At 37.2% G+C, this 11,913-nt stretch overlaps 1 protein-coding gene across 1 annotated transcript; it reads left to right on the forward strand.

Moving 5' to 3' along the window:
* Nucleotides 1–5,084: 5,084 nt before the first annotated feature.
* On the forward strand, nucleotides 5,085–6,007 carry rnf182 (ring finger protein 182). Its single transcript, XM_074688532.1, has one exon. The coding sequence runs from the start codon at nucleotides 5,085–5,087 to the stop codon at nucleotides 5,901–5,903; it is 819 nt and encodes a 272-aa protein (XP_074544633.1). The 3' UTR covers nucleotides 5,904–6,007.
* The last annotated feature ends 5,906 nt before the right edge of the window (nucleotides 6,008–11,913 follow it).

Raw genomic sequence — 11,913 nt, forward strand, 5'->3', positions numbered from 1 at the left:
GAGCGCGTGCGATTACACTTCCTGCGTGTGGCCTTTCAAAATAAAAGCGTTTTATTTAGGGTTTGAAAATAAAATAAAACATTTACTCACTCTGACACAGAAACATGTTTACATGTGTTTTTTTAAATGTAAAACTCTTCAGTGCTGAAAATTAAGCTTGTGTAAAAGAAAATGAAATGCACTTCCTAAAGTGGCCACTTGAGGCTATTCAGTCACTACATGGTCGAATATGAAAATAACAAAGTGTTTTGATAACTTAAAAGCATTTATGAATTGTTTTATTAATGATATTTATCTTAAATTTGGAGCGGGAATTTACATAAACACAGGACGTGGGTTCCAGTAGACGTGTTACTAACATCAGCAGACCTCTATGGTTAGTTTAAGGTTGATCAAAAGTTAGTGAGAGCAGTTTCAAGGTAAAAATCAGACAGAAAGACTCATTTAAAAAAAAAATCACAAACATTTAAAAAATGTGAAATTTTAAAGAATTAGAAAAATCTTTAAAAAAAATCTTTTTATTTTAAAAATGGCAAAAAAAAAATCTATTTTTTTGGAAGTTAAAAGAATTGCTAAAATTGGAAACTTTTTTTTCAGAAATTGCTAAATTTGAAAAAAAATCCAAAAAATTTGCTAAAATTAAAAAAAAAATAGAAATTGAAATTTCGAAAATTTGCACAAAACAATTATAAAATTTTGAAATTCCCCAAAAATTGCATTTGTTTAAAATAATTAAATAAATTTGCAAAAAATTATTGAATTAATTTTAAAGAACTGCAAAAACATTGACATTTAAAAAAATAGCAAAAATTTATATATATATATGTATACACACACACACACACACACACACACACACACATATATATATATATATATATATATATATATATTTTTTTTTTTTTTTTTTTTTTTTTTTTTCAAATTTGAAAAAGATAATACAAATTTCAAACATTTGCTAAAAAAAAAAGAGAGAAATTAAGAATGAAAATGAAATTTCAAACACTTGCAAGAAATTCAGAAAATTTTGACATTCCAAGACATTTTCATTTAAAAAAAAAAACAATTTCATAAATTTACAAAAACTTGCAGCCCTCAGATGGTTGGATCTGGCCTGTTTCCTGCTCTGCCCACTTTTCTGTCCCTTTCATACAAACATAACACTACGCAAACAAAAAATGTTCATCATGATGCTAAAGAAAGATTCATTTCTGCATTAATTTATGCTTTTTTTCCCCCTTTGAAGATATAAAATAATTTGATATTAATTTGAAAATATGTTCAGTAATTACTCACAGGAAGCCAAAGGTTTTTGTTTGTTTTTTTTTCTCATATACAGTAATGTGAGACTGGGATCTCTAAATATAGTTATTAATCTTTTATTTTATTTAATTGTTGATGTCAGGACTTAATGTCGACTGTTTTCCAAAAGCAGAGTTTCTAAACCTGAGGGCAGTGACCTCAGAAAGGGCCACAAGCTGAATCTGTGGGGTCCAACAATTGGAGAGGGAAAGATATGTCTTCATCATTTTCAGTTTCCTGCAATAATTTAGTTCCTCTTGCTTAAAACGTCTTAACTTAACATTTTATATGCTGTGTAACTCATCGTAAGAGATTTGAAACCATACGAAATGCCACTTCAGCAATCTGTAGTTTCCTGCTCTTATTCTGAAATGTAAAACCACTACACTTCCTGTCTGTGGTCTAACTCCTGAACCTGATTCTGACATCATCAAAATGAACAAATACAGTAAACGTCAGCCTCAGAGGCTCTGTCATATGAGACAAACAGGAAAAGAAAAAGTATTTGTCTGGCTGTGACTCGTCGGATCGAGCTCATTGATCCCTGATCACCTGCAGTTACACATCATTCATGTCTGATCACTTTAAGCTGTGAGCCAATCGGTGACCAGCCTGAGTCCTCTGATAGATGGTGTTTCTGACTGAGCTTCCTGTCACACACGCCTCACAGAGTCGGACTGAACCCGTCATGGAGAGGAACAGGAGCAAACTACAGATTACAAAGAGTTTCTGACCCATTTCACACCACCGCCTACACCGACCTGGACCCCGATCAAGATCAGAGCTCAGTGCCAAACCGTGATCTCCACCAGTGACCTGCTCCACTTTCTGCTGCTGACACGGCTCCTTGGCTCCACGCTGGTCCACTGAGCCACGCTGGTCCACTGAGCCACGCTGGTCCACTGAGCCACGCTGGTCCACTGAGCCACGCTGGTCCACTGAGCCACGCTGGTCCACTGAGCCACGCTCATCAGAGGGACGACAGCGTGTGCAAAACCTCCTCTAAATCACAGGTTAATTCACAGGTTACCCAGGTTTTTCCAGGTCTCATTAACACAACACTGAACTGGGTCAAGGATCTTCAACCTGCGACTCTGGAGCCTCATGCGGCCCTTTGACTCCTCTGCAGTGGCTCCTGTAGCTTTTAATAAATATTCATGAAATAAAGAATTGTTATTTTTCTTCCAGAGGGTATTGATGATTAAAGACACTGACACTAAATAAAATCCTGTGTTAACATTTAGTTGAACTAAATCTTCATCCCATCTGTCAATAAAGCCTGCCACCGCTCTACTTCACCTCCTACAACATCAACAGCCCACCAACTTTCCATGCACCTGTGGCTAACCTCAAGTTTTACAGCCCTGGGAAGATAACTACATCTACAAAAAGACTCATCTGGAAGAAAATACTGATTTTAATTCTGTGTGGATGGATTCATTTAACTGACAACGTGCTGGATTAATAAACATGATTGATACGTGGGAAGACATTAGAAACAACAAAAGTGACAAGTTGAGCAATATTATCAATATCTTTGTTATTAAATTTAAGTTTTTTATTAAAAAAAAAATATTCACAAATTTATAAAATTAAAATTTAAAAAAAGGCATTTTTTTGACATTTTCAAATTCTTTACAAATTTTTTATTTTCAAAAATTCTGTGATTTTTGGGGGGAAATTAATAAATTTATTATTATTATTTTATTTGAGCATAATTTTGAAATTCAAACATTTTTTTTTAAATTTTCAATGTTTTATAATTTTTGAAAAATATTTTTAATTTTTATTTTTTACTTTCAAATATTCTGTGATTTTTGGAGGAAATTTATGAAATTATTGTTATTATTTTATTTTAGCGAAAATTTGAAATTCAAGCATTTTTTAATTTTCAATGTTTTGAAATTTTTATTTTTTAAAAAAGATTTTAATTTTTTTTTTTTTTAAATTGTGATTTTTTTTTGGAGAAATTTATGAAACTATTATTATTATTTCATTTTAGCAAAATTTTGAAATTCAAGCATTTTTTTTTCAATTTTTAAGGTTTTACATTTTTTTTTAGCAATTTTTTAAAATATTAAAATTTGTATAATTTATTTGCAAATGTACCCAAAATTAAAAATAAGACATTACATAAACTATTTTATAAATTGAAAATAATAATAATAATAATAATTCTTTGCTAGATTCTGAACTATGTATATCAGTAAATGCACTTTCTGGTCTTCAGTGTGAAGATTAAGTAGATATTGTGGCTCATCATCTCTTCATCAGATCAGGGTTTGTTGATGATCTAAAGCTGAATGAGAAGGACGCATCTCTCTGGAAGTCCTCAATCAACAGGGTCACACTCTAACCCAAAACACCCGTACATTTGTTACTGTCTTTAAGCCTCAAATGGAAGAGATTTACTGGTGTTTTGCCAGTTAAAGACATTTCAAAAAGCCAGAAATGAGCTTTTTAAAACAGTTTAGCCACTAACACTCGTCTTCTTTCAAGTGTCTGATCTACCTGGCGAGCTACATGTGCTAAAATCAACACCTGGGCTAGCTGCAGTGCTAAGGACAGCATATGAGCTGTTTAACTAACAGGAAAAGCTTACCGTTTCTAGTCGTCAAGTTTCATACAGATGGCTGAGAACATCCAACACCTGAGAAACAAAAAAACAAATCAGTAAAACAGTAAAACACCAGACTAAGGTTAGAGTTCAGGTTAAAAAAGTTAAAACAGAAGGCAGAGCGGTTCAGGTCCTGTCCTATGAGGTTCACCCTTGAGCTGATGATCTGTTTCCCGCGTCATCCCTCACCCCCATCCTGCTTCCTGCTCCGACCACGGCCCTGTCTTTGGATTAATCCTGAAAAAATAAACAAAATGAATAAAACTGATACATTTTTGCCAGAGCTTCTGATCAGTACACTGCCCTCTACTGGTCTGGAGGTGTAGTGCAACTTTTTTTTTCTTTTCCTGTGTCACTGGGCTGATTTGTTTAACCTCATCAGGACTTAAGGCCTCTGTGGAAACGTGAACAATGGGTCCCAGAAATCACTGAAGATCTCTTTAGTGTTTGTTTTTCAGTCACCAGGGGGCGCTCTCAGTGTTTCAGCTTCACTTTAAGAGTTTTCACTTTCTGAGATTCCTTTACGAAGTCTGTAGGAGAAAATGTTCGAATATCTTTTGTTTTTGACCGATGAGCTACGACACATTCATGTTTACACACCCTCACATCATTAACAGAGAGCTGTGTGTGTGTGTGTGTGTGTGTGTGTGTGTGTGTGTGAGCCACTAATTGGACTGAATTTCTCTGAGCAACAAAAGATCAGGCTCGAAAATTCCAGCTCTGGTTTGTACAGGCTCTGCTTTGTTGTCGCTTCGCCTCTTGTTCTTTCTCTTCTAATGCTGTGTTAACAGTTATCTCTCGCCCCTCTCTCTCTCTCTCCCTCTCTCTCTCTCTCTTTCTCTCTCTCTCTCTCTCTCTTCGTTCGGCCCATCAAAGGGTTTTTTTGCCCTAAACGAAGCGACGTTTCCCCAAACGCTCAGAGGCCACGACTCACAAAGGACGTCCCACATCAACTGTCTCTCTCTCTCAGTCTCTCTCTGTGTCTCTCACCCTCACTCTCTCTCTCTCTCTCACTCACTCTCTCTCGGGGGCGAGCCGGACCACCACGATGGACCCCAGACCTTCCCTGGAGTGAGCCGTGGTCACTGCCGTGCCCTATGGGGACCTCTTCGTGTCCCTCGCCGTTGGACGTCTCCGTGGACGGTGAGGGAGTCAGACCAGGACGATGATCGAGCAGCAGGGCGCCGAGGATGGCGGGAGAGGCCGCCACGTGGAGGGGCTGAGCGGCGAGGAGCTGGAGTGTAAGATCTGCTACTGCGCGTACAACCTGGGGGGTCGCAGGCCGAAGGTGCTGGAGTGCTGTCACCGCCTGTGCGCCAAATGCCTCGCCAAGATCCTGGACCTGGGTGAGTCCCCCCCAAACGCCGTGGTGTGTCCGTTCTGCCGCTACGTGACCCGGCTCCCGGGTGAGGCCATCAGCAGCTTGGCGGATGATTGTAACCTGGTGGCGGCGCTGGCTCTCCACAGCAGGAACCGGAGGAATATCCAGCTCCAGCAGGAGGCGACCACCGAGCTGCTCCTCAGCCCCCGCCGCCTCAACTCGCTGATGGGAACCAACCCAACGCCCTTCTCCTCCTCCTCCTCCTCTGCCTCCTCCTCCACCACCTACTCCTCCATCAGGGGCTCGCCAAACTTTGTGGTCATTACCATCATGGAGCCTCCGCCGATCCCTGCCGCCACCCAGGACCTCCACCTCCACCTCCACCGCTCCTCCAGCCTGGACTCCATGGCGTCCATCACACAGCGGTGGACGGTGTGGAACTGCGCGGCGCTCCTGTGCCAGACCTCGGCCCGGGCTCTGGTCTGGGTGCTGGGCCTGCTGTACTTCAGCTCGCTGCCCATGGGCGTCTACCTGCTCATCATGCAGAGGACCACGGTGGGCGTGCTGCTGGTGAGCCTGGTGCCCGCCAGCCTGGTCGTGGTCATGGTGTACGGGTTCTGCCAGTGCGTCTGCCACGAGCTGTGGGACTGCACGCCGCCGTGACCGGAGCAGATGGACGGCTCTGCTTTGAACACGTGGGACAATGGGTCTCCAGAGCTCACTAATGAGGATGTTACTGTGTGACGTTGACTTCACTGGGAGGAAAAACGCCGCACACAGAGCTCGCCGTTTGAGGCGTTTCTTCGTTTCACATGTGAACGTTGAGCTTTGTTTTTCTCACAGTGGACTCATAAACCCAGCTGAGCTCAGAGTCTCACACCCAGTCAGACTCTGACGTCATTTCTGGTGAATCTGCTGAAATATTTTCCTCTGTGCACAAGATATGAGCTCCTACACAGAGTAGAAATATCTTGTGTAAATCAAACTTCCTGTGATCTGCTGTTCTTGTGTCACGGTCTGAAATTTAAAATGTGCTAAAGTGATGGATGTGATTTAAACTTCAGCTGGAAAATGACTTCAGATCCCTGCCTCATCCTGTCCTCCTTCCATAAAATTACTTTTTTTCCAAAATAATAAAAACCTTTTTTTTCCAACTCAATGATTTTTTTTAACCATATCTGAAAACTCTCTGTTGTTAAGTCTGAATGAGGATTAAGTTTTATTGACTGTCGTTTGTGTCATTTTTGCTTAACTGTATTCATTGTTGTCTCACTGCCCTCTACTGGTCTGGTAGTGTACTGCAATGACATTTATTTTTTTTCCTCCATATTTCGCTGTTCTGATTCGTGACAAGTGAAGTTTAAAATTTTGTTTCACTTAAAAAAAAGAGAAAAAAGAAATTAAATAATAAAAAAAGATTAAGAATCACAAAGAAGACCAGATTCCTGTTCATCCAAATAAAAAATGGCTTAAATATATAACTGTTATTTACCAACTGTCATATTGTATGAAGCAAAAAACATTTTTTAAATTTCACAAGCATAAAAGTATTTCATAAAATGCAGAAACATTTCACAGCAAACTACATTTCCAGGAAGATTAAAGATTGCTGGAAAATAAAGAACTAAAAAAAAAATCAGAGAATACCCCAAAAATGTGATACCATATAAAACTAAAAAATGAAAGAAAAGAAAAGAAAAGAAAGGAAAGTAAAAGACACACAAAGATTTCACAAGCAAATATTAGTGAGACAAATAAATCTTCATAAAACATTCAAACATATAACGACAACTTTTTTTTTCTACAGAACACTCAAATGTTTCACAAAGTGCAGAAAAATTTAACAAGACAACAAATTCATTTTAAGAAATTAAACATTAATGTGGAGAAAAAAGTAATTAAATTGAAAGTGGAAAGTATTTCACAAAATTTGACCTCTAATTAACGTAAAACAAACATTTTCATGAAGCATTAAAACATTTATTTAAACAAAACAAACATTGCACTAACTCAAAATTATATTCTTGACACAAACATCACAAAACAACAAACAACAAAAAAAATCTTTTAAACAAAAAATAATGTAAAAAGTATCAAACGATACGCACATAAATGACCAAAATATATGAAATAAAAGATATTTTATTAATAAAATAAAAAAGTTTTTTTTTTTTTTTTTTTAAAAGAAAAAATAAATTACATGAAATGCAGACATAATTTTATGTTTTTGATTTTTAGTATTTTCATGGAATATTTTTATGTTGTAAGATTTGTTGAATCTTTTAGCTTTTTATAAAAAAAATGTTTGCACTTCATGAAACTTTTATGAAATTGAAGAAAAGGTTTTAGTTTCTGGTGAAATGTTTTTCCTGGTGATGAAATATTTGTGCAGTTGAACTTCAGGGCCACCGTAGCTCTGAAAGAGAAGGTGATGTAATAATTACATAATACATAATGACTGACTGACAGAAGCTGCACACAGAAGTTTACCCATCATTAACCAACCACAGAACAATTAACAACCAGAGCTTAAAGAACTCAGACTTTATCCAGTGTGGAGAGTTTGAGCCTGAGCCACAAGAGGGCGCTGTGACAGCTCAGCCCTCCCCTCCCCTGCCCTGCTCTGTGGGACATCCTGCTCTTCAGCCAGTGTCTGCGCTCCTCTTTCTGATCCTCAGGGGCTGCACGAGGGAGGGTTTGTCACTGCGACCACAGTCAAAGAAAACAGTACTTCAGATGTAAAAAAAAAAAAAATTAAGTAAATAAATAAATTTAGTCCCAGAGATCCAGATCCAGATCCAGATCAGACAGAATCCAACCAGATTGCTGAATCAAAGGATGACACAAAGGCTGCGGGAGTGTTTACACAAGAATTTGGAAGTCAAATGAAACTATCAGGCTCTCATTACATCGACAGGAGACGGGATGAACGGTGGCTCCATGCTGCTCAGTGGAAATGTTACTGTCCTCACTCTGTGGTGGCTCAGGTCCGTGCAGAGTAATGTATGCACTGTGTGTCATCACAAACTGAAATTAATCAAGCCCTTATTGCCCCCTACAGAGCTTTGGCACGTCAACAGGAAGTTGTACACAGAAACATCCCGTGACTTCCAAAATAAAACAAAGCGTGTCCAAAACCAGGTCGTATTTATCCTGACTACAACAAAGTGACATAATGAGCGCAGCCAGACCAGGAGTCAACAGGTCTGAGGTTTTACAGGGAGCTCCTCGGTCTCTGACTCCAGCTGTCTGGACTAGGGATGGGAACCGAAAACCAGTTCCTGTTGAGAATCAATAAATGTTTCAATCCATCGATACCATTAGCCTTTGTGCTTAACGATTCCCTTATCAATTCTTTACATTGTGCCAGAGCCGTCGGGCCTTACGTCGACTAGCCTGCTGCAGCTAGCTTAGCTTAGCAGTTAGCTAATGTTTCCCAAGAAAACTCTGATTCAGGATTTTCATCTTGAAGTTTTCCTGAAGAACTGACTTCATAAAGAAATGTTCATCACTCTCTCTCAGGAGATTCATATTCAGTACATTAGAAATGGTATAAATCACCTTATTTACCAAAATAACAAAATAGCACAAGCTTGATGCTAACGTATATGGGAAACTGCATTGATATGCTAGCAGTTAGCATACATCAGTATAACTTCAGCTTCAGAATCACAGAAACATATCACATCAACTCTTTGTAAAAAATACTGAGAATTTCAAATGTCAAAAGCTAACAGGCTAATGAAAGGCTAATGGCTGACAGAAAGGTTCCAAACAACTTAAACCATTGCTATAACCACTTTGAGACACTAGATGGCCTACTTGAATTATTAATATATTACAACACAGCACATCAACGTCACATTGTGTGAAATTTTTACCTGTTTCTGTTAAATTATGTCCAGAAATATCCAGACTCAGGGACCAGTTACATTTTATTCACTTACAGTATAAACTCAATTAAATGTTGTTGACACAGAAAACCTGTAAAGCTACTTTTTGTACCAAGAAAATCCACAACAGGAATTGATAAGGAAATCGATAAATGATCAGATCGATAAGCAGAATCAATAAGGGCATTATCAATTCCCATCCCTAGTCTGGAAGTCCTGAGAAGCGCCCGGGGCTTAGGCCAACCGGAGACACATCTGGAGAATTCCCGACATTACTGTCGTATACTTCGCTCTGGTCACAGTTCCACTGTTTGCTCCCTTCGTTTGCATTATTCCACCTCCTCTTCCTCATGGTCACATTATCAGAATCTCCACTCTTCTCCTTCACCGACCACATGCTGTAAAACTTCACCCACTGACTCGTCCAAGCAGGAAGTACAACGATCACAGAGGACAGGCCGACCCCGTCTCCTGAAACTGGTCCTGCTGGTGACGGAGAGCCTGGGCCTTCCCCCGTCTGTGTTTTCCAGGCTGCTCTGGAGTGCTTCCCTACAGGGAGCGTAGCATCATTTCAGATTCCTTCATAGTGATGCAATGAACATTCCCACATGTTGGTGTGAGTGAGGGACTTTCACAGGCTCTGAAAGCCGAACTGATAAAAACAAACAAAAAAAACTAGCTTTAGCTGGAACATCAAAATACTCAGACGTACGGTAGCCCTGAGTGGACATGCATCAACTTACTCTGTTTCTAGGCAGTTTCTTAAAATCCTGACTGTTCTTTTCTAAATCTTAAAACAACCGATCTACTTTTCTTGTGATAACAGCATCATCTTCATGTGGTTCAGAATAAAAAAGCTGTGATAGTCACTGTAATGATGTATTTTAGGAAATGTTGTTTTCGTTGTGTGTATTCACAGCTCTATGATTATAAATTCGGATGAAGTAACTGGCTTAAAATCACTTGTTTTATCAGGGCAGCACATTTTTATTATTATTATTATTATTATTATTATTATTATTATTATTATCATTATTATTAATATAATAATAATAATAATAATAATAATAATTATTATTATTATTATTATTATTATTATCATTATTATCATTATTATTAATATAATAATAATAATAATAATAATAATAATTATTATTATTATTATTATTATTATTATTATTATTATTATTATTATTATTATTATTATTGAGCACAAGATTATTTTATTTAGCAAAAAACATAACAGCTTTGAATGATTGTACTGTGAACCAGATACCAGTCACTTTACAGCTACTGTGGCTGCTAACCTACGTGGATCAGTGACCTGTTATATTTGAGCTTGTTTAATAATTGAATTGAATTTATTATTCATAAATCTATTTTTATTTGATGTTATTTTTTAGACTAGAATAGAATGTACTGTATTAATCCCCAAGAAGAAATTCAGAGTCAGTACAAGAAAATGTACAGTGCAATAATCCAAGAATACATAAACAGAATAATAGAGGTGTCAACAATAAAAAACACATCCAAGACTCTGTGAATAGCATGATGCTTCTCTGCCCTCTGGGTTAGCACGGCTAGCTTGTCCATCTTACTGGAGATAGATCTTAGATTACGCTATAACCATGGATGGAAGGACGTGTTGATTTTGTCTCTTCTTAGCTCACACCGCAACACAATCATGTCGTCCTTGTGTACTTCTCCTGAACTCATGGGGAACACTGGTCATAGCACTGGTTAGCATCATGCTACAGGATATTAACATCTGAAATCATGAGTGTGAACAATGCTACCATGGTTACACATAGGATCTGCAAACACACACAGGAGGGAGAGAGAGCAAAAACCACTAACAACATCAGAGCAAACACAAGTTTGGTGCCAGTGGCCAAAAAATGAGACAAATACATCTTCTTAAAACACTCAAACATATAACAACGACTTTTTATTTTCTACAGAACACTCAAATGTTTAACAAAATGCAGAAAAATTTAACAAGATAACAAATTCATTGTAAGACATTGGAGAAAAAAGTAATTAAATCGAAAGTAGGAAGTATTTCACAAAATTTGACCTCTAACGTAAAACAAACATCTTCATGAAGCATAAAACCATTTATTCAAACAAAACAAATGTTGCACAAACTCAAAATTATATTCTTGACATAAACATTAAAAAACAACAAACATAAAAAATATTATTTTGAACAACAACAAAAAAATGTATCAAAAAACACACACTCACAAATGACCAAAATATATGAAATAAAAGACTTTTTTATTAAGAAAAGAAGTATCTTTAAAAAATAAAATAAAAATTAATTATGTGAAACACAGAAAATAATTTTATGTATTTGATTTTTTTTTTTTTTTTGTGAATAAAATGAGTTTTTATCCGTCATGGTTTTGCATCCATCAGAAATATTTTAGTATTTTCATGAAATTTTTTGTGCTGTAAAATTTGTTGAACCTTTGTGCTTTTTCTAAAAAACGTTTGCACTTATTGGAACCATTATGAAATTCAGGAAATGTGCACATTATATTTAAAAAACTTAGGGAGTTAGGGGCTTCTGAAATTTTGTTTTTGTTGGGTCTTTTCTGCCAGCATGTTTCCCAACTAGCATTAAAACGTATTCACTCCAAATAAAAAGAGCAACATATGATCACATATGAAATGTTTTATTTTAAGGAGGTGTTGTAATCTTTCAACACATATCTGTTAATCTGCTGTTCACTCTCTGCATGTATTTCACATTCCCATAGGAAGTGAGTGGAGCT

Source organism: Halichoeres trimaculatus, unplaced genomic scaffold, assembly GCF_033239565.1.
Source record: "Halichoeres trimaculatus isolate MK-OKI-2021-1 unplaced genomic scaffold, fHalTri1.1 fHalTri1_scaffold_15, whole genome shotgun sequence".
NCBI lineage: Eukaryota > Metazoa > Chordata > Actinopteri > Labriformes > Labridae > Halichoeres > Halichoeres trimaculatus.

Excerpts from the sequence above, each read along its gene's own strand:
- rnf182 (XM_074688532.1), top strand. The coding sequence starts at position 5,085 with ATGATCGAGCAGCAGGGCGCCGAGGATGGCGGGAGAGGCCGCCACGTG.